This window comes from Triturus cristatus, chromosome 7 (assembly GCF_964204655.1).
Source record: "Triturus cristatus chromosome 7, aTriCri1.1, whole genome shotgun sequence".
In the NCBI taxonomy this organism is placed as follows: domain Eukaryota; kingdom Metazoa; phylum Chordata; class Amphibia; order Caudata; family Salamandridae; genus Triturus; species Triturus cristatus.
In genome coordinates, this window is record NC_140590.1 from 940705371 (window position 1) to 940729035 (window position 23665).

Sequence of the window (23665 nt, forward strand, 5' to 3'; positions counted from 1 at the left end):
GGTATCAGCAACAAAGAATATTTATGAGAAAAAATGTGGTTTCTAAGATTGGATATTCAAGTCGAAGGGATTGTATGAACATGTCATTCATGTCAATCTACTACTAAGGAAAGGAACGTGGAAGAATTGTGCATGTCTAGATTACCAGATGCAGTGTGTTCTAATGAGGCAGCATTCTTCTGTGGACCTTTGGATCCTGGACATTATTTGCTGGTGATATTTGCTGAATATTCTCTGTGCGTCCTGTTCTGGATAATGTTTTCTCCTCATGGGGAATACCAGACGTGATAAAAACAGATAATCGACCACCATTTAGTGGAAAGGAGTTCATGAATTATTTAGAAGTAACACAAAGGAAAATAACCCCAATGTGGCCTCAAGCAAATGGGATGGTGGAAAGGTTAATGGCCAATATTGAAAAAGTTACTCAAAGAGCAAAGCTTTATCAAATTTCTAATAATAAGGCATTGCGTGGTCTTGCGTGATTATCAGAATACACCTCAAGGTGCTACAGGGAAATGTCCATCTGAACTAATGTTTGTTCAATCTTGGCACACTTGTTTGTCATATCTCCTGACAAGACTGCCAAAGGACCATATTGAAATCATGAAAAGAGACAAATAAGTTAAAGAAAAGATGAAATATTATGTAGATTACAAGAGAAACATTCAAGAAAAAGATGATCAAGTAGAGGATTTAGTGTTGGTAAAACAAAGACAGATAAGGAAGCCACAAAGTATGTTTCACCTTTCTTCAATGAAAGTGACAAAAGTACATGGAATAGCAGTTACTGCACAACATAATAGCAGTATGGTACCAAGGAATAAAAAATTATTCGAGAGGTTTGATGTGAGAGTTAACAAACAGAAAAGCTTGCAAAATGATAATCATTCAGAGCATGATACTTTGATCAGAAGATCTACGAGAGCTTCAAACAAACTAAACCGTTTAATTGAACATTGTTATTTTTGTTTAGAATATATGTATATTCTTTATTTTGTTCTTTTGTTTTTTTTCTTTCCCTCTCTTTTTCTCTTTGTTTAAAAACAAAACAGGGGAGGGGCGAAATGTAATGATGCAATGTCAGGCTAGAATAGAATGACATTGCTGTGGAAAATATATTTAGAAGGTTTGTTTTTGAAGGAAGGCAGTTAATGTACTTGTGTGGAGAGATAAGGTGCAGAGAGCAAGCTGTGCAGGGAAACGACCAATACATCTCCTGTCAAGGAGTCCTGCTTTGCCTGCCTGTTATTTCTATGATATCACAGCTTCCACCCCAGAACTACTGAACCCATTCAATCAGAGTATAGTTCTGGATACACTGCCTCCCTCCCCCCCCCCATGTTCCAAGCAGGCTGCCCTGCACAGGGATATCAGTTTTACATCCTTGCCTGCTCTCTGGGAACGGAAACTTGAAGGGAAGGCCCATCGGACAGGGCAGGAATACAGCCACAGACTCAGGCCCAAGAAACCCTAGGTCTGGTCAGCCCAGACCTTCAGTACCTGCAGAGAAAGACCGGAGGACAATGGGTTTCCTCATACCTTGTCCCTAATAATCTGGAGGAAGGCTACCTGCCTTTCAAGTAATCAATGCACACAGAGTGAAAGGGGGCCATCTGAGTGAACGCATCCGACCACCTGGAGCCCTGACTGGGCATGGCGAGCTAAATGAGCCATCATCTGGACTTCCTGGTCAGCCCAGCCATCATGATCATAGTAGAGTGCTGGCTAAAACTCTCCCAGAGAAGGCTGTCCTTCATGGGGTTGTCAGCTTTGCAATTTGCATCCCTGCACTCTCCGGAAAGCAAGGCCTAGAGAAAAGGCCCATTGAACAGGGCTGAAAGGAAATTGCAGATTCAGGCCCCGGGGGTTCCTGGGGGCTTGTCCAGGCCCTGGCGGCACCCAGGAGAGAATGACCGGACAACAAGGGTGGACCAGGGACCCTGTCCCTACTAATCTGGGCTTCCCCCTTTCTTGTAATCTGTACATGCCCAGTGACAAAGATGGCTGTCAGAGAAAACACACCAACCTCCTGGAGCCATGTCTGGACTTGAAGAGTCAAATGAGCCCTCATTGGGACTTCTAGGGCAGCCCAACCATCTGGACACACCATAGGAACTCATTGAAGGTGACCAGATGCCCGGGATTCCAACTGATCAGATGCCCAGACTCAAAGGATGGCCATCTAGTTGCGCTGTTACTTCTGAAAAAAGATTCAACTCGTCTTTGGAGGTGATAGGGGCTCTGAGGCCTCGGTTCGTGGAGCCTGAGCTGGGTATCAGGCAAGGGGCTATGGGGGGGCGCTTCATAGAGGCTGGATAAAGGAGCCCAGGACTAGGGGATTCCAACCCAGGGCCATCCAGAGCTCTGACCGAGGCCCCGGTCAGAGCTTCTTACCCTAGGTAGGCAAGGGAGGTCTCCCCAGGTCTACGGGTCCCCGTCCAGGGCTCTTTGAGAAACCGTTGGCCAGGGAATGAAACTCAGGGCTGGGGCCTTCCACCCCAGTTTCCTGCTGGGTCTCTAACCCAGGGCCTGGTCTGAGCTTCTGGATAAGCAGGGGAGACCTCCTGAGGCCTGTGTTACAGCCTACAAAGCAGTCATTGGTTCCTGGTTCATCAGACTCCTCTCAGTCTCCTGTCCTTTGTACCTCATGAAAAGTTTCTGCGATCAAGATGGTCCGAAAGGTCTCTGTTCACTAGTGGCCTGGACTCTGCTCAATAGTGACCTGGGCAGGTACTTGGTTATCTGGCTTTTAGGTCTCTGGAGGTCCAACCCGCCTTCCAGGACTAGTCACTTCCCGGATCAGGGTCCACCTAAACAGAGACGTTCTTTGCCTTAACCACATATGAGCATCCGGCCCCAAAGGGCTGCCAAGTATGCACTTCATCTGCAAACTTTTGGCTCTGCCTTGAAGAATGACTGATCTCTGAAAGCTTCCACTACTTCCAAAGTAGCCACTTGTACACTAGAGACACTTCCCTGAAGGGGCACAATGACTTAGCTTTCTATAAGCAGGCAATCATTGTAGACCTATATAGCCAATTACTTCATGGCTCCACATAGAGACTCATTGATTAGGCTGCTGTTACATTGTAAGAAGTACACACAGACAGCATCCAATGGTAATGACAGTGTCTTCTTTATTCAAGTATAAAGAATCAAGAGACCCCATCCAACAACTTCAGGTCTCGTCTGTATCTTCTACCTAACTCCTAGACTACAAATTCTAATATTAACATTCTAGTGGTGATGTGACCATTACAACAGTCACGTCATCACCTCATGCAGGGCTTTAAGTGGGCTGGGTTCTGCCAGTGACGAGCACTGTCAGTTCTAAAAAGTGGGTGCTGAGACGGGTCCCTATCGGGCCCTCCATTTTTGCCCTCACCCTCAGGGTGAAAAATAAATCTTAACTCTGCAGGAGTCCCACCCTACTCTGCCTTTGATGTAACTTCAAATAGATCTTTCACAGACTCATCATGTCAGAACTTTAAGATTCCCAATGCTATATACAATGAAGCCGTAGTTGTTGCTTATTTATGATACACAACTAGCAACCATTGTCAAAGCCAACAGTCCTGGCTTGTTGTAGGTGTAATGTTACTTGTTGTATTATGTACCTGGATACAAGGACAGAAGCAGTAAAATACCAGTCGGGTGGCACACTATGCTAGGCACAGATTTTTAGTCTATGTGTTTTTAAGCCACACCCTTAATTACATCGGCCACGCCCCTTTGATAGACCCCCCAATGTTTTCATCCCACTTAAAATCCTAACCTCATGGAAACAGAACTCTCAGGTTGCGTATGGCTACGGTAAACATAGATACAGAAGGCTGTAGCGGTCCTCTGGTCAAACATTTCCTAAAACACCATACTTCTGCAGCTCTCCATGTATGCTTCTCCCATGTACGTATGATGGCAATATGGCATCATCTTCCTCAGTGTGCCTCTTCAAGTGGGCCACCAAGGAGGGGTTATTATTGTGTAGCTGGCAAGAAGTAATACCTTTACTATGCGACGTAGACCTGGTGAGACAGGAGTGTGGAAAAACTAGCTGGAAGGTAAAGCCAGCTAAGGTAGCAGGGCCAACTAAGGGAACGATTTGCAAAGAGTTTAATAAGATTAAATCTACTGGTAGTCTTAAACTGTTTTCTTATCCAGTGATTCATCAGCTGGAACACAGGAACAGGCATGCTCACACATTCTTGTGCAGCCTTTATTGTATCTTCAAATTCCAAAACGTGACTAGGCTCAGAATCAGAGGATTATGTTGCACAAAAGTCAGATGCTCATGAAGGTTTTTTCATTTAACTTGCCCTTGACCTGATGTTGTTTGTAAAATTCCTCTCTAGAAAAAGAACGGTGCCACCTTTACTGTCAGTCAAAAGAAACTGGTGACGTTGTGTACATGAAAAGGCTGGTGCATGATGGGACACTCTGCTCCTATAAGGACCCTTTCAGCGTCTGTGTGCGAGGAGATTGCCTGGTGAGTAAACTCAATAACCTACTGACATTTCATATATTATGCTAATAACTTAATCAATTAACATTGACCAGTACTGAACATTACCTTTTAGAAAGTTTACTGTGGTAGTAGTGTTTAAAAAAAACTGACTTAAGTATGATTTTGTTGGTCTACCTCATTTTCCGTTACGGTTGTGTGTTACAATTTTGAGTTAAAATATGTCGACCTGCAAAAATATCGAGTGCTGGCTGTTGACCACCACTGCATTACTATATTATACAAGTATGCATGCATATTATAGTATAGATACACTGGGGCATATCAACAACAACCGGCGATAATTATCGCTGAGCGCACTTAGCGCTTGGATAATTATTGCCGGCTAGCGCCGATTTTTATCGCTGAGATAGCGTGCTATTAGCAACGCTTATCTCATCAGCGATAAAAATCCTAGCGCTAACTGGCTAATGTGAGATTATCGCTGGGTTTCCAGCGATAATGTCACGTTAGCTAGTTGATGGGGACTCACAAACTTAGCCATGATATCCACCTTCCATAGGATATCATGGCTAAGTCAGTCCTGAAGCAGGTGTTAGGAAAGTAGCGATAACAGGAGTTATCGCTACTTTTCCTGACGCTATGCTTCATAGCGTTAGGCTTGCTGATAGGAGAAATGTCGCTTAGCGACATTTCTCCTGTCATGCCAGGTCAGGAACGCCCACTTTGCATCTCATTAGAGATACAAAGCTGGGCGTTAGGAATCCTGACGCTAAAGCAAAGGTTTCGCGCGTTAGCGTGACCCTGCTGATTAGGCGATAAACTTATCGCTGCTTTTCGGACAAAAACGGCCGCAAAAGCGGCGATAATTTTGTATCGCCTGCTTGTTGATATGCCCCCTTGTTCTTAAAGGAGCTTTCCAGAGTAGAGAAAAAAAAGGAACCATTCTCGCATTCCTGCATCTCCAACCGTCACCAATGCTCAGCATTCTAGAAATCTATTGTGACGCCGTGCACCGGAAGGGCCCTTTAACCTTTAAGTCCAAATTTATGTCCCCTGAAGAAATGGTTAAGGTAAGTAGCTGCTGAGTTAAGAACAGTAATTCGATACTTAGCTATTTGTACTTACCTTTACTAGTTAGTTGCAGTCGTTACGCGTTATTAGCCTCGTGGTGAACACCTTGCTGACAGACAGAGCCACGAGTCTATGCCCATGTAGGCGTCTTTCAGTAGATTGCCCATATATGCTGACGTTTTTATAATATTTATCTATACTTATACTTCCATTCATACAAAACAACATGATACACAAACAGCACCATGACCTGTTTTATGTAGCACGATCACCCCAAAAATGTTTATTTATTTATTCATTGACGAAAAAAGTAGAATCCACAATTTAAGGAATCAGCGAGGCAGATCGTCTCTTACTGTGTATGGAGGTCAGTCATGACGAGGATCCTCCGCAGTGGAGCCTGCCATCCCTGGTCGCTCACTGCTACCGAGTCAGAGTGCTCCGTCGGAGGGAGCTGCCGGGCCGCCTGCCTTCCCTCTCCCAAGCCGTCCTGCCTCTCGTAGGCCTCCTCTGCTGTTCACCTGCCTGTTCTGGGTCTCTATAGAGATGAGAGAAGTTGTGGGATGGCAGGAGGTGATCCGATGCATTCCCTGTCTCTTACCTTCTACAAGTCTGAACAGTGGTGAAACGAGAAAAGCGGTGGTCTTGACTCGCACTTCCTTAACCCTGTCTCACTAGCACCCCCTACTTGTCTCAGCTCTCTGCTGTACTCATAAACAGCTACATCGATCCGAATGTGCCACTGCTTGGCATGGGAACTCCTCCCGTTCTCTCGAACAGAGAGCATAAGAAGCAGAGATATCTAAAGAGGCATAACAGCCCATGACATTGTAACACAAGGAAGCACTCGCATTTTACACTTAAAATTACATAAAATTGAATAGGCATACCTATGCATAGTTTAGAAAAGTGTACAGAAGGCGACCATATACAATTTGGCCCCATTCTTTTTATACACTTTTGCTCTTAGTTATTAGAAAAATCAAAATGTGGATTTCATACATGCGTTTCCAAAATCAATCAATCAATCAATCAGTGACACTTATAAAGCGCGCTACATACCCGTAGGGTCTCAAGGCGCTGGGGAGGGGGGGTGCCGCTACTGCTGTCAGGGTTCTGGTTGAGTACAGGTGATCAGGTGTAGGGCTAGCCAGGGCTGGAGACTGGGGAGAACGGGATCATGAAAGCTGTAGGAACTGTGAGCAGTAGACCGCTAACTGAATGATTCACATGCACCCTCACTTCCTGGTTGCTGGTACACTTCTAGGGCATAAGGAGTAGAGCCAGTATTCAAAGTCCTTCTGACATGGAGTTCTTGTCCATTCATCCATCCATCCATCCATCCATCCATCCATCCATCCATCCATCCATCCATCCATCCATCCATCCATCCATCCATCCATCCATCCATCCATCAGAGTGCATGCTACTCATTACCATGGTTGAGTGTGGCAGGGGGCTGTGACCATAAAAGAACAAAGCCTTGTGTGGGCCTTGCTTTCCCTACCCAACAACAGAAACAAACAGCATATTACTCTCTACACACCTGCATACATCGTTTATGCTGTGCAGTTGTCATACGTATTAGATATAACCAAGGTATTTAAACAGAACTACAGCACAATCCCATTTCGTACGCCCTTAGTATGAAGCAGGGAAGCTCTAAAATATGGTGAGTGGAAACACTCTTGCCTGTATTGTAGTTATGTACATTCAGCAGTCACACTTTTTGTTAATTAATTTCTTCCTCAAACGTGCATTTTTATAGGAAAGCAAACTTTTTTTCTGAAGCAGCCTTTTTTGTATTGCTTTTTGGTCATGATTCGAGTGTGAGCCTGACCTGAATATGAATGAATGAATGAATGAAGTTATATTTATATAGCGCGTAACTACCCGAAGGCCTCGTAGCGCTTAAGGACAGCAGAAGCAGAAAGAAAAAAAAGGTTACTGGAAAGCTGAGAGAAAAAGGAAGGTCTTGAGATGTTTGCGAAAGTGAACAATGTTGGGTTCGCTGCGGAGCGTAAGTGGAAGGGTATTCCAAAAATTGGAGGCATTCAAAGTGAAAGACCGACCGCCCCATTTTGCTCTGCGGACTTTTGGGGGCGCGGTAAGGAAGGTGTTACTAGACCGGAGAGACCTAGTCGGTTGATAGGGGACTATCAAAGAGTGAAGAATTTGGGGGCCATGTTTCCAGAAAGCTTTATGGGCCAGGCACATGGCCTTGAACTGGATCCCGGCACGGATGGGCTGCCAGTGTAAAGACATCAAAGCAGGTTTAGCTGATTGTCTACGAGGGGTCTGAGTCAAATGGCGTGCGGCACAGTTTTGAATAACCTGTAATTTGTTTAAGGTGGACTGAGGAGCGCCAAGATAAAGCGCATTCCCATAGTCCAGACGGGATACGATTAAAGCTTGAACCAAAATTCTCCTGGCTTGGAAGGGAAGGAGGGGAAGGATTTTTCTGATTAAACGTAAGAGACCGAAACAAATAGCTGAAAGCTTTGTAGTCTGATAGTTAAAGCAGAGGGTCCTATCGAGCCAGATGCCTAGACTTTTAATTTGGTGCTTAGGCAATGGCAAAGGACCCATGCATGGAGGCCAGGAGAGGGGGGAAGAGGGCGAGGGGGATTTTCCTAAGAGCATAAGTTCAGATTTATCTCCATTTAGTTTTAGGTGCGAAGTGTGCATCCAGTGAGCAACTGCCTCTAGACAAAGGCCAAGCGTGTCAGATGAGCCCTCAGGGTGATTAAGTGCCACCACTAGCTGGGTGTCATCGGCGTAGGTGATTATTTTAATGCCGAATGGAGAGACTACTTCAGCTAGAGGGGCCATATAGGAATTAAAAAGGGTGGGACTCAGGGAGGAGCCTTGAGGGACCCCACAGTTAAGAGGCCACTGCTTGGATGAGGCTGTCCCCTCAAAGACCTGATAACAGCGGTCCTCTAAGAAAGAATGCAGCCAGGTCCATGCATATGGCATTCTAATTTCTTTTTGTTTATCACATGGAGGGGCCACTCCTCTTTTATCAATAAAAAGTAATTGAGAGGTACGTGTACTAGATGTAGACATGTTATTATGCAGGCCCTTGAACGGGCCTACCAGTACCACACCACCACCAATATCATACCACTATCACTACTAATACCACACAACCACAATCGCTATTATTAATACAACTATAACCACCAATACCACCACCAAAATACCACCACCATTTTCACATCAAATGCCTCCACCACCAATACCAACAACACCAGTGCAACCGCCGCCACTAACAGTGTGGTATGGGTAATAACCCCACCCATGCCACAACAACCAATATCACTAGTACCAGCATCATCAATAATTGCAACACCAACACTACCAATGGATTTCTACTAATGGTACCAACTCAGTGCCACCCCACCACTACCAATGCAATTAATACAAATACAGCCACCACAATATTAGTGCTGCCATCAATACCATCACCAAAACTTCCACCACCAAAAAACAAAACAAACAGTACCAGTAGTATTACCACCACTAATGCTTGTAATTTCACCACCACCAATCCCAGCACTGCCAATACCCCCACCACTACCAATTCCAATGATACCACTGCCAGCACAATATCACCACTGCAATCACAATACCACTAACACACCAACCAAAATACCAATGCCTCCACCTATTCCATGCCATCACCAACATATTCACCATTTATACAACCAATACCATACACTGATCCAATTTAAGGAAGAGCAAGACACACCTTGTTAAAGCATGCTTATCTCTGGCATCTTATGTTCTTATTTTTGGATTATTGTTTTGTAGTCTGTCTTGGACCCTGTGGTGTTTTCTCTTGGGGACTCTATCATAATGTGTTCCGTTCTTGATTACAATGTTTTTCTTTATGCTACCTATCTCCTTAAACACTGTGAAATGCTCTGATAACCACAAGGGTCATGTTCACACTATATAAAAATGTATAAATAAATCAAAATAAACATTACATCAGTTCAATTCTGCTCTCAGGATCAGCTATCCATCCAATCAGTTGCCAAGTGTATCTTTGCCCAAGAACCTGAACAGAGATCTGCTGCAATTCAGCTAGGTTTGGGCTAGGCAAATACTATGTACATAAACTATCAATACCACCACCCCCAATTTCACAGCCATCTTTAATACCACCATTACCAGTATCACCAACACCAACTATATGAATACCATGAAAACCAACACTACCATTGATACCACCAACAATACCAATACCAGCACTACAAACACAAATACCACCAATACCACCACCAAGCACCACAAAAACCTCCACTGATAAAACAACACCGCCAATACCACCATCAACGCCAGTACCAAACCACCACCAATACAAACACTAATTGGATTCATACTGTGGTGGGGAGCCACTGCAGGTCGTACAGTAAAGGAATGATGTGATCAAGGTTCCTAGTTGTGGTCACAAGCCTAGTCACTGGGAACAGTACAGCTTTTTATATAGACCATAGACGTTTGTTGGGCCACTGCCAGAGTAGCATTTCCAAAATCTAGTCTGTCTCTGACCAAATAACATATCCCTGTTTTTAGGGAATAATGTGGTGCCTATTTGAGGGTGTGGAGATGTTATTTTACATATTTGGCCACCTTCTTTATGTGTGTAATAAGTGTAAGGTCCCAATCAAATGTGAATCTCTGCTCTTTAGGAAGTTGTATCTTCCATTAGGTTCCCTGATTGATTACTGCATCTGGTTGTTTTGTCATTAAAACCTGTAAGGTGAATTTTTTTCCACCTCACTTTACTAGCAGTGTGGTTTACCCTTGATGGCCTGTTTGTTTTGTCCAAGACGGATGAGTGTCGTTACTAGTTTGAGTCACTATTGCTTGGTATCAGGTCCCCACAATCTTCTACCTCCGTCAGGTTCACCAAGTAGATATTGTTGTGTCTTCCTTATGTTTCTTCATCATCTACTTTTGCAGGGAGCCTTGGAATCTTTCAGACTAAAATATCTCATTTGCTTCTCAGTGGCGTATAGTGGTTGATCTCAATTCTGTGTTCGCTACTGTTGTTTTGCAATTTTTTAGCATTGATCTTCATGTCTCTCATGACTCTGTGATCTTATTAGTCATATTTTCAATATCATGTTGAATCTCTGCTAGTTGGTGAGCCTAAATCCATTAGTCAGGTGACTTTTTGTGAATCTTGGATTTGAACAGAGATTTCCTAAGGACAATCCTTGAGTTCATCTTGACTCTACCGTTGTGGTCTGACTTTTGTTACAGCAACCTGTCATGTCCTGTGTGCAGAATAGACAGATCAGCAAGCAATAATTGTATCACAGAAAAAAACTTAAAGTCCTCTTTCTTTGACTAGAGTTTCCAAAAGGATTCATTGCATGAGTGACTAAAGGTCAGGCATTGTCCCCTCATATAGGTTCGGGTAGCCTATTCCAGATTTTCAGGCTTATGTGTAAACCACAATTTTCTGTGCGTTTTCCAAGGTGCATGGGCTACACGGTTTTAGCTTCAAAGTGGTCAACCATGCAGACCACAGTGTTATAGCATGTGAAGCTCACCCAGGTAACCCGCCATCTGCATCTAGATCATCAGCTCAGACACTTCAGGCTAGTATTTGGTTATGACCATCAGTTCAAGCATTGTTCCTCTACTACTGGGTTCTCAGTGTATAGAAATACTCTGCAGCTAAATGTCGATTGTAGTTATTTTACCAAAGGGTAAACTAGAGCCAAACTATAACATAACCATCATCTCGTTTGGCAGGTGTACCGTATCCTGTGTAGAGGGACACTTGATAACTCATGAAAGCAATAGAACTGGCAAATAGCTCTGTAGCAACGATAGTAAATGGCTGACATGCCAGGCTATAAAACCTGATCAAAGATAAAACCTTCTGTCTTCTAAATCTGACATTAGGCCCCATTGATATGGTCATGGGCCAGTTCTTGGACCTGCTTCCAAACGTCTTGGGGTATCTTCTTCATCGTTGTGAGAAATACAAATGTGCTGTGGGTGGAATGGTTGAATTAATCTCAGGCTCGGGTAATTACTCAGAGGTTCACGCCAGTTCATTGTTATTTTTTCCACAGTGCCACTCTATAAAAGGACCAACCATATGGAAATAGGTCTTGGCCCTTCTCCAATAAAAACAAACCAACCTAAACTGCCAACTCATGTCTCCTGTATGGGAATAAAAGCACCCCTAGTCAAGTTCTGGTCTAGTTAGACCTTCTCAGTGAAATTTAGCGTGAGGCCTATGGCACAGTAAATACAGGGCTCGCATCTGGGTAGACCCACCACATTTAGGGCTTCGCACGAAGGAAAGCAAAAAAAAGTGAAGCGTGGAATGCTTGAGTTAATCTCAGCCACTGGCAATTATTCGGAGCTGCGGCCCATTTCATCATTTTTTGTCCACCATGCTACCCATTTTCTTTAATCCAATGAGAGTGCTTGCTGTTTAATTCTTTTCTCATGGATTGTCAATTCTAGCTAACATTGCTAGAATAAGACAACTGAAAGCTCTGTGCTCTGTAAGGTATGTAAAATGTAAACAATGTTCTGTCTCTTAGGAAATAGTTTGCAAGCATGATGGATGACTTCTTATCTTCCTTTAGTGATGAATGCAGTCCCTTCTATAAATGAATGCATCTTCACTTAAACTGGCGGTTAATCTATTAGGATGGCATAGGGTGCCCTAAATACTGGGGCATAAACTCCCTGCCTACAGATGATGCTCTGGGCAGTATGTTCTTTGTAGAAAATAAAACTGAAATCCCACAGATGAAGGAGTTTATCCCAGAAAGAATGCTTCAGTAATGGGAAACAGCCCTTAAACGCTTTAGCTGAAGGATGCTGAGAGGATAGCCTTACATTTAGGCCATGGCGGGTCTCCACATATGTCTTCTATGTCCTTGGTTTGTGTAGATCATGATCCCACGCAGTTCCTCCAGCTAGTCAAAAGACGACAGCCGCTTCGAAACCCAGCCAACAAAAATGCTTCTGTGGCGTTTGATGATCAAAAGAGTAAAACGCCAGTGAAAGACCGGAAAAGAATCACTGCTGCGTGGTTTTCGCTCCATCGCGGCAACATACAAATTAACAAAGACAACACCGTGGATTTGTGCCGGTGATGAAAACCAGACCAAACACTCTTTTGGGAATATTACATTTTTGCAACTCATATTCCCTTGCAAATTATTAGAATTGGGTGTAGTTAGAACCTAAAACATGCAAGGAACTCTTCTATAATTAACAAATGGCTACTTTTCAAGTGGTGATATTTTGCTGCAATCATTTAAAACCCGCATAAATGCTCAAAGTTTTAATTTCTGTGAGTGCAATCACTAATGTTTCCACTGTTTGCCGGCAGGTATTATGCATTGCATCTGTGCTCCTATTATGTCTTGCGTGATTTATTTTGTGTGGGGACAAGCACAAATAGTTCTACTTCTGCTTCTCCTTCCAATTATTATGAAATGAGATATAAGTCTGGCAGGTAATTTCTTACAGTCTGTTTTCGTTCCTGAAGTTTTAAACTAAATAAATTTCCTTTGCCTGAAAACAAACCTGCTTTTTGTTAATATGTTTTGGTGTTTGTCAGACATCTCATTTGCCTTGCCCTCTACAGAGACACACAGATAATTTAATTTAAGAAACTAATTAAATCACGATAAAGTAATGGCTGATGTCAGGCTTGCCTAACACGTGCAGGAACTGCCTGAATAGAGTACCCGAGCAGAACTTCCAAACCTCACCTTAGCAGAGCTGCCAAGTTTGAGTTTACCGTGTGACATTTCCATGTATTTGGTGGTTTTATGTGTCACACACATTGTCTCTCTCTCTCTCCCGCTCCTGCAAACATTATATCATTATCAGTTAAATTATTTTCATTTGATAACATTAGTAGTAGTGTTGAGTACTCAGGACAGTGGCATCCATTCCTCAACCACAGGAATGTAACCTGTGGCCTCCAGCTTCTCACAGTCCTTGGTTGCCCTTGCTCAAGGTACTGAACTTCCTTCTCTAGTGGATACCATGAGATTAAATCTCAAATGGAATACAATCAGCCCAATCCCACTCAAGGAACAAGAATTTGTTATGTCGATATGTAAAGCGCGCTATCACCCAGGAGGATATCCTGGCGCTGAGTAGGAGTGGAACTTGCCACTCCTAGGGCCTAATGTGATCACATGAAGAGACAGGTCTTCACATTGTTGCTGAATTCGAGAGGTGCCAGGGAGGATTGGATGTGTAGCGGCAGGTCATTTCACACTTTACGGGCAATGTAGGAGAAGGCTTGATCGCTGGATCTAATTTTCCGAATGCATGGAATACATGCAAGAAGGAGTCCAGGTCAAGGAAAGGTGTGTGGAGGTGTTTGTGAAAGCTGATGCAATTACGGAGAAATGCTGGGCCAGAGGTATGTAGTGCTTTGAGAGTGTGGGTAAGGAGTTTGAATTGCCCTTATTTGTGTATGGGTATCCAGTGTAGCTCCTTGAGGTGACACGAGATAAGAGAGTGGCATCGGAGGTTCAGAGTTATTCTGGCTGTCAAATTCTGAATAGTCTGCAGCCTCCTTGTGAGTTGTTTGTTGATCCCAGCGCTGATGGTTATTCTATAGTTCAGCTGGCTAGTGATGAGGGCGTGGATGACTGTTTTCCTGTTGTTGGTTAGGATTCATTTGAAAATCTTCCTTAGCATTTTCAGAGTGTTGAAGCATGAGGCAGTGATTGTGTTGAAATGGGTGGCTATTCCGATTTTGCTGTCAATGATGATCCAGAGGTTTTTGGCATTGTCATCTTAGTTTGGTCAGACCACTAGGTGGAGTCACACAATGAGGGGTTCTTCCCATAGATGACAATCTCGTCTTGTCAATGTTCAGCTTATGACAGTTGGACTCTATCCAGTCTGCAACTTTGGTCATGCATGCCGTGAACTTGTTTCAGGTGCTGGGTATCGTTTCTGTGACAGAGATGATAAGTTACGTGTCCTTGGTATATCAGAGGACATTGATGTTGTGAGTGCAGATGATTCTGGCCAGAGGGATCATGCGCCGATATACGTTCCCGGGGTGATTTGTACATGTTACAAATTAAAATAACATAACATAACCTGTAAGCATTGAATACAGTTGGGCCCAGGAGAAGCCCTACGGGACTCTGCTGATGAGGGGATTGGGTGTCTGAGGTGAAGGATGCCTAGCTGTCTAGGTCCTGGCAGTCAGGAGGGAGCAGACCCTTCAATTCGGATGCCATTCAGGCTTTGGATGAGGATGAGAATGGGGTGGGAGACCGTATCAAATGCAGCGGTCCTGGAGGATGGGGACTGCTTTGTCTCCTCTATCCAGGATCATGCAGATGAGGTCTGTGGCAGTGATGAGGGCAGTTTCAGTCTACAGTTGAGTCTAAATCCGGACTGGGTGGTGTTGAGGAGTTGTTGATGATTTTCTCCAATACCGTGGCTGGGTGTGGAAGCATGGACATCAGTCTGTAGTTGATGAGTATTGTAGGGTCCGCTGAGGCGTTCATCAGCAAGGAGAGGACTGTTAGGTGTTTCTATATTAAAAATAATGGAACAGCCCAATATGCCTGGAAACGGGCACATTTGTATAATTTAGCAAAACACCGGTGGGACTGTATGCCTAGACTTCCTTGGAAACTCTAAACAAGCTGATTGATATTTCTTAAGAATACAGTCAAATAAATATTACCGAAAAAAAACAAATCAGTAACATATGAACACATTGCATCACAAAGAGAGGTGCTCGAATAAAACGGCGTAGTGGAAATGAGTGAGTGAACTAAAGTACGCAGATGCTATATACAAAGTATATGTACCGTACTAGGGATGAGATTGGGTGTTTATTTGTGAGGTCTGTCTGTCCGGTTGCAAGTTAAAGTTGCAGTTTATGGTGGGGATTTTGTTGCTGAAAAATAAGGAGAGGTTGTTGTAGAGGTCCTCTGAGGGTGTGGTTGATTGGAAGGCGGCTACTTTTGGGGTGAAATCATTCTTGATGACAAACATTTCCTCACTTCTGTTGGTACTAGCGTGGATGCATTCATCCAAACTGGTGCGTTAAATAGTCCGGATTAGTTGGTGGTAGCGTTTAATGGCAAACTTGAATGTACATATAAAAGAAAAGATCTCTTGGGTATCTATAAAGACCCACCACTCATTAAGTGTGTGCTACTATGTCATACATACACATTTCATCATCGGTATTGATCAAACAAAAGGACACAATAATACCAATCAAAACTTGCACAGCAATTTGAACCCAACAGAACAACCGAATGTGACAAAGAGATAAGAAACTTCAATTCATATAGTACATACAAAATGTATTAAAAAATATAATCACATTAAAAAGTATCTGCAAGATCAAACAATCTCAATAATAAAATACATAAATTCAAATTTATACAAATTAAAGAAAAAACTTGAGAGAAAGAACACTGCGTGAAATCATTACATTCATCAAACAACGGTTATTCCCAGCAAGAATCAATAAATAAAATCCCATCAGTCTATTGTTTCATCATCAAATTAGACATGAAGTAGTTCCTGGATATAACCAATTTCTGAAAACACAAGCGGCGACACGTTTCGGTGGTAGGGAATTATTGGGGTTCCACCTTCATCAGGACAAAATATAATAATGATTTCACGCAGTATCTTGCAGATACTTTTTAATGTAATTATATTTTTTAATACATTTTGTATGTACTATATGAATTGAAGTTTCTTATCTCTTTGTCACATGCGGTTGTTCTGCTGGGTTCAAATTGCTGTTCAAGTTTTATCGTGTCCTTTCATTTGATCAATATGTATGTATGACATAGTAGCACACACTTAATGAGTGGTGGTTCTTTATAGATACCCAAGAGATCTTTTCTTTTATATTTACTTGAAGTACCCTGTCTTTTGGCTAGTGGGGTCGCTCCCTAGTTTTTACACAAACTTGAATGTACTCCTGTCTTTGTTGTCTTTGCTCATTCTCCTTCTCCCCTTCAGTTGCTTGCAGTGGTACTTTGTTAGTCTGAGTTCCTCTGTTTACTAACTGCTTGGGGTCTGAATCTTGTCATGTTGGTGTGCTTGAGTTAGGTCAGGGCATTGGTAGAGTGCAGGAGCTCTGAATTGTGTCACATGACATATCATCGTGGTTGTACACGGAGCATTATTGATTTACATTAGTGCGACCCATGAGAAGTAACCTTACCAAGGCTGCCTGAGTCACTTGAGTGTTTGGAGATAGACTCAGTCAACATACATATAACATATTTGGGCCATTAGGGGTGACACCAAAATGCTGGTATGGAGTCAAGGAGTGTGGAAAAACTACAGGAGAGAGAAGACTGGACAAAAATGGTTTTTTGAAGTGGAGAAGTCCTGTTAATTCTTCCAGCGGCCTTCAGGTAACTGAAGGGGTGTAGGACAATGCCAAGGATTTAGCAAATGAACAAATGGCCTAGAAGTTGAAATACTTTGTGATAATAAGGTATCCTTTTGTAAAGAGTTGTAGTAACTCTTTTATAGGTCTTAGACACACAATTGTAACTATCCTTTTCTGTCACTATAATGTATTGGGAGCAAAAATATAGTGTGGCAGCCATTTAGGATTGGGCTTTCTGCCATGTGGATTAAGTGGTTCTTCCTGTTTCCAGGCCTGCACTTAGCTAGGCAGGACCAAATTTCCCTGATGGCTTTACCCAATGGGATTCTACACAATCCACTGAGTCCCTAGAGGATGCTATAAGAATCAAACCTCACACTGGTTCAATGCTGGGAAACCACCCACAGACTGGAATCCTGAAGGAGAAGAGTGCATCTTTAATTAGATGTATGGTTGGGTAGAATAAGAGCTAAGAAAAAGATGAAATCTTAATTCTGTGGCACCAAAAGTAGTGTCTTTGTAAGACTTACTATCACATGACTATGCCTCTGTTGTAGGAGCAACTCTGACCGACTTACAAGTCGAAAGCTACCGGTGCATCCTCTTGTGCAGGAAGAGCAGGTGGAACTTTTCTTTATGTTGGAAAAGTGGCTCTGAATCATAATTCAGAAGCCTTGAGGATGTCCTCATCTGCTGGAGGAGCAGATGTGACTCGTGTCAGAAGCCGCAATGCTTTCATCAGGTTTGTCCACTCTAAAGAATGGAGTGTTCGCGGCTAGTTTGTCAAAAGCAAAAGTAAGCATGGATACAAACCTGAGAGCTAACGATTTTAGGATGCTCCACTGCTTAATGACGTGTGATTTTAACTGATGCAAGAAGCTATCACTCTATCCCTTGGCTCCCAACCGCTCTCTATAGGTTTACCATATAACTAATGTCTTTGCTGATTGTATGAGGTACTTATATCAATAAACATTAGGGCGATGTGGACTTTTACACTATTTAAAATACAGGCTGAAGCTCCTTGCAGGTCACCATTGCTCCACTGGGGAGCTAAACACCATCTTTGAAAAGCGAAACACACCTATTTATACAGGCAGATTTTTTTGTGGTGACTTTTTGCAATAACAATTACTGTATCTAGATTTGCAAATGTAGTAGACATTGTCCGAGTCCTCTTGCCCTCCACACAACACCCTGGATTATCATTTTTTCATGTGTAAGACACCATAGAGTGGAAATGGCACAGATATTGAAAGATTATATTTCAAAGATGGTGAATGACTCATGGTTGTGAATATATTTTTGTTTACTGGCAGTCAGTGTGAGTATAGTCTTTTCCATTGGTGCCTGAGGTAAAACAACACATTTCGTTCTTCTGGCTGGATAGATATTTACAGTACAAGATATTTGTTCAAAAGCATATGCGGTTCATAACACATGGTTTCCTTGAAACCTATTTAATCACTCTTTTGCATTGAAAAAAGGATTGCCATACAGAGAATTATATCTGAGGAGTCTCATAACCATATAGAGGAATGAGGCAGAAGGCAGAGTTTCTTTATAAGGTTATGGAACTCTGAGGTGATTTGCAATATCCTTATCATGTAGATCAAAAACCTGTTAGATATTAGTTGCAAGAGAGCTCAATACACCTGCCGTAGCGTGGATTGTGTAGAAACATGCAGAAAGATTCTAGCTTTTCTCGAACAATCTCAGGAGTGCCAAAAATACATATGTAGAAAGATTCTAGCTTTTCTCTAACTATATAAAAAGTGCCAAAAATCAACATGTTCTCTGTGCTTGTCATTATGAGCTAGAAAAATAGAGCAGAAGAAAGAAAAGCAACCTTTGGATGCTAAATTGCTGCTTCATTTATGGTTGCCGGCTCTGGCAGCAGGCATTGTGACATCTGAACTCGACTGTAATATCTTATAACAGTTGAGTGTTGATATCTTTTCGTTTTAATCGAAGACTCAGTGCATCACAAGTTGCCATTGTAAAGAAATTGGAGTCAGGCCAATTTAAAGGGATTACAGAATCCCATGTATTATTCCTTAATTATTCCCTAATGCCCCGTCCTGTGCCTCCCCACTTGGGCTTTGCGGCAGCCGCCACTGACGAGTAGTGACTCCGTTTTCTCCTTACATGCAAATAAACTGTTTTTTAATGTCATATACATCTGCAAGACTATATCTGTTAAATTATTAGTGGCTGGGTGCTCTGCAATGTAAACATTTTAGCCAATATGATTAGACTGTGGATTGGTGTTCAACTTCTGACTTTTATTGCTCTCTAACATTAAACAACATTTTTATATATCATGTTTCCCTAGAGGGGATAACAAAAGAAATACATTGTTTTTTAAAGTATCTATCAATTTAACCAAAAGGTAACCAATAACATAAATGTTGTTAATCTTTACAATTAAACTGTTTCCTGATATGTTTGTTAAGTATCTAAGCTGAACACCTTTATGCACTTTCTTTTCTACCTGAAGAAAGTTGGTTGTGACAAGGTGATCGGTTCCACCAAGCAGGAAGATAAATGTGGCGTGTGCGGAGGAGACAACTCACACTGTAAAGTTGTGAAAGGAACCTTCACAAGGGCGCCAAAGAAGCAAGGTAAAGCGACTGCACTAGTAGTTGTTTGATCAGCGTGACCATTATTCACAGACATGAAACAATATCTTGTTCATTTGTTGCCATTTACAAGCAGGCACACCAATTCACCATGTAAAATGGATTCTCTATTCACACTGTTACAACAGTAGCTTTAAAAAATAAGTACTCCCAACGTTTGGCTGGATAGTATTGGAGACCTGAAAATAAAGACTCAGAACGTTTATTTGAGTATGTGTGTCCTACTCCAGGCTGGGAGCTACGCCTAAATATCCCTGCCCACTTCCCAAAGCATTTTCAATGAGCTGGTATGTCCTGGTTCAGACTACTTGTGATTTCTCTGGGCAAGCAGGTAGTCTTTGTGAACCAGGCTGGATATTCCGATGGGGCTCACATTTAAGGCAGGTGTAATGTACAAGTACTCGCAGAAAAAATTGTTTTGAATGAAGCCCACTTTTTATTTTATTTAACAACTATAAGTTTGGTGATGACAAAGATAAAAGTCTTCTTGTTCAGAACATTTCCAAAATATTCCTCTTACAGCTACATATTACTTAGGATTTACATTTAAGAGGGCCCAGATACCCTAAAAAATATTTTCTTAATAAAAGAGCTCTTATTGTATTTTTCTTCTGATTGGAAACTCTTCAAGTTTTTGAACCATTATTCATTCAACACCAAAACATGCCATCAGCTCTATGGACTCTTGAAGAGATAACAGGGCACATGGAAAAATAGATAACTTTTTCTGGCCACACCAGAATGGCACCGTTTCCCAAAATTTAAAGATCCTATTCCGAAGTGCCCTCTAAATATTGTTTCAACTACTAACTATTGATACTGGATGCATAAAGAATTATAGGTTTTGCAAGAAAAAGACAACTTCTGCTTTTTGTCACGTGGAAATTTCACTAGGGGGAACCTGGTCAAATTATGGGTTTACAAAAGCCTAGGGATGCAACGCAGGCCCCAGCGGCCCCCAAACCTTCAGGCACCACTATCCCTCCAGGGAGCCCTGATTCAGCCTAAAACCTATAAATATTTGTGTGAATTTAGAGACTCGTGTGGCCTTTATATTCTGCAGGTGAGCTCATTTTGTATTTCTCCACGACAAAGGCTAGGTAATCGTGGAAATCCTATGGGAGTCTGTGCCATAGCATAGATTGCCATGGTTATTCCCCATTTAAGAGTGCAAACTCGTAATGGGCCTGTTGTTCTGAAGCCCCCTAACAGACTGCTGATCTTTGTGGTTTTAGTACTTGCATGTGTGGGACTAACAATCTGTGACTCCTCCATCATTCATATTTGGCCCCAAAATGTAATTTTGCTTAAAGTAGCTTATGATCTGGCTGTTGCACTGCTTTGAAGCATTTTAGTCTCCCTCTTGCTGACTTTGTTAGGTGTGCTGGGAAGTCCTTTGCTAGCGCAGCCATGCGCATTATAAATTCTCATAACATAAAGGTTAAAAATCACTGTCAGAATAGTGGTTATAGAAATATCATGTGGGCAGAATATCGTGTCAAAAATATCGAGGACGAAAATATCGAGAATGTAAGTGCAAATAGGTAAGTATAGATTTACTTTATCTAACTCCACACCTGCTTACCTTGAAGATATATATATATCGGTACGATACATATATGTGGAATTATATGTAGTAAAACTCTGCTTACCTATTGAAACTTACTTTCCCAATATTTTTGTCTTCGATATATATATATATTTTTTTTAATACAGGTACAGCATATACTTTCCAACAGTTGATTCAGAATCACCATAATGTAATCCACAAAAGGTCTGGTCAAGTGCAATATCGATACATGATCTAGTGATGCTTACTTCTCAAATACCCTTTATCTCAGTCCCACCCCTCTACTCTTCTGTATTAACTTGCAGTTCAGGTTGGGTAGCTTCCTGGGATCCCTCCCCCAGGAGTCCATAAAACTGTATCCATGCGTTCCAGATTTTCTTGAACCTCTTTGGACATCCGCGGGCGATATATGTCAGGTTCCTCCGTTCCGTGTCCCCAGGGCTGTGTTGATGCTCTAAAGGGGCCCACCTCTGGACAACCCTAAGTCCGGCATGTCAGTGAACACGGATTGTTGGGGTAATCGAGCGGGGGAAGGAAAGGGTGGGGACTGCAGGGAGGGAGATCTGAAAACAAGAAAAGACAAACACCATATGAGACCCGTGTCTATATAATCCGGTATGAACTGTTGACATGAAAACCAGCATTACATACTCTGTTGCGCCAGCTCACCTGAAAAGCAAAGAAGGTACGGCTTAACTTATAGGGGAGAGCAAGAGGCAGTGGCAAGAGGTTTCAGGCAACTAATATAAAACAAAAGAAACAATGCCTACCTCGGTAGTTGGAAGTCTCCGGGCATGTGTGCAGCCCTCGCGCTGCCCGATTCCGTATGCCTCCGAGCTCCTCTCTCCAAATGCGGGGTTTCACTGCAGCGTCAAGTCCGGAAGAATTATTGGCTCCGAAGGAGTCGACCTTTGCCCTTTTTACGTCCGCGACGGGCGTTGCGCGAGTCACGTGATATGTCTCTCGCAACGCCCGCCGGGACTTGTAGTCTCAGAACAGACGTGTTTCGAGCTGCTGCGTATGGGGTCACTGCAGTCGGCGCGCTGGCTATCGGATCCTGACAATATATATATTTTTTCCCCTGACATGTATAAGTCCATTCCCCTTCTCGACTAACATAATGTGGGCCGCTGTGCCATCCCACACTTGCATGCCAGGTCTCGCTTGACGACCACCAGGCCTAAGTTAGTTAATATTAGCTTTTTTCTGGGGAGATCGACATCTGTGGATATACCTAGTCTCGAGTGATCTGAGAGACCTCTTGCCAAATATTCTACTTTCTGGATCTCTGTTACTTCCCCAGCCGGGGCGAAAATATAGTCGATTCTTGAAAAGACTCTATTGACGCCTGAATAAAATTAGTATGCCTTGGTATGTGGATGTTGTCTACACCACGCATCTGTTAATGCTAATGTGTCAGTAAAGCGTTTGAGTTGTGTGTCTTTGGGGCAGCTTGTAGTCGTCATTGAAATCTCTGCCTTTAATGTGAGTACTGGAGCCCGCCTGCAAGAGGATGTCTGTAAACTTCCCCAACGTCTGTTTTTGCAGTCTCGGGGCAGCATAGACACTGATCAAGGTGATCTCCTTCCTGTCCCATATTCCCTTTACAGCCACGTATGTCCCGTTAGGGTGAACCCATGTGCATTCAATTCTGAAAGGTGGGGATTTCCTGATGAGGATTGCGACCCCTCTCGCTGCGGTAGAGAAATCTGCTCTGCTAGCGTCTTATAGGCCCCTCTGCCTAGGAATCCGCATTGTGTTCCCTTCAGGTGTGTTTCCTGAAGGAATATTACCTCAGGCTTCAGTCTCTTGATATATGCTGACACTAGGCCTCTCTTCACCTTGTTTCCCAACCCATTTACATTCCAGGACAGGACTGAGTATGTTTCGTTATTGTGTACTGCCATATCGCTTCTGTGTGTGTCAGACGACTTAGTAATGACATTTATCCAAAGAAGAACTAGGTGGCAGGTATATTCAGGATCCAAGTTTAATGTAAAGCAGGAACCCTATGCCAAGGAGACACAGCAGCTCCAACCACCAAGTCACTGACAACAGAACCCCCATATGTCATAGGCCCCACATTCCACGGAACAACATGACACAGAAGTTAGAAGGTGACGACAGAATAAGAGCACAGTATAACAAGTGCTTTCTTGTGTTCCCTTGACTTCTACTGTGCTGTTTTGAAAGGATGCTGCCTGATTTCAACTCTAACTTAACTTTCTGATTCCCAATACCCCAACTCCCTGCCCTCCCTACCCACCCATTCTAGCCCACGCAGCTACCCCTATGGGTCAACATGACCAACTTTGTCGTGGATGGATTGGAGAGGTCTGTCCCCCTCCCACCTTAGATCCCTGCGTGTGTTCCTATTCTCCTATCTCCCTGGTTATCTGGTATATGTTTACTAAACTGGGAGACGGCTGATAAGCCATATTCCACGTCTTTTCTGAAACCTCCTCTTAGAGGAGAAGAGGGGGAGACAAAATACTGAGAAAGGAACAACA

The 23665-nt window shown here is 42.8% G+C and overlaps 1 protein-coding gene across 1 annotated transcript in view; it reads left to right on the plus strand.

The window, feature by feature from the left end:
* LOC146810884 (A disintegrin and metalloproteinase with thrombospondin motifs 2-like) overlaps window positions 1–23665 on the plus strand; it is a 1551661-nt gene that overhangs the window by 1277905 nt on the left and 250091 nt on the right. The window contains exons 13-14 of the mRNA XM_085617927.1: window positions 4356–4489; window positions 19444–19567. Of these exons, the coding sequence (XP_085474053.1) occupies window positions 4356–4489; window positions 19444–19567 (258 nt within the window). The remainder of the gene's footprint in view (window positions 1–4355; window positions 4490–19443; window positions 19568–23665) is intronic.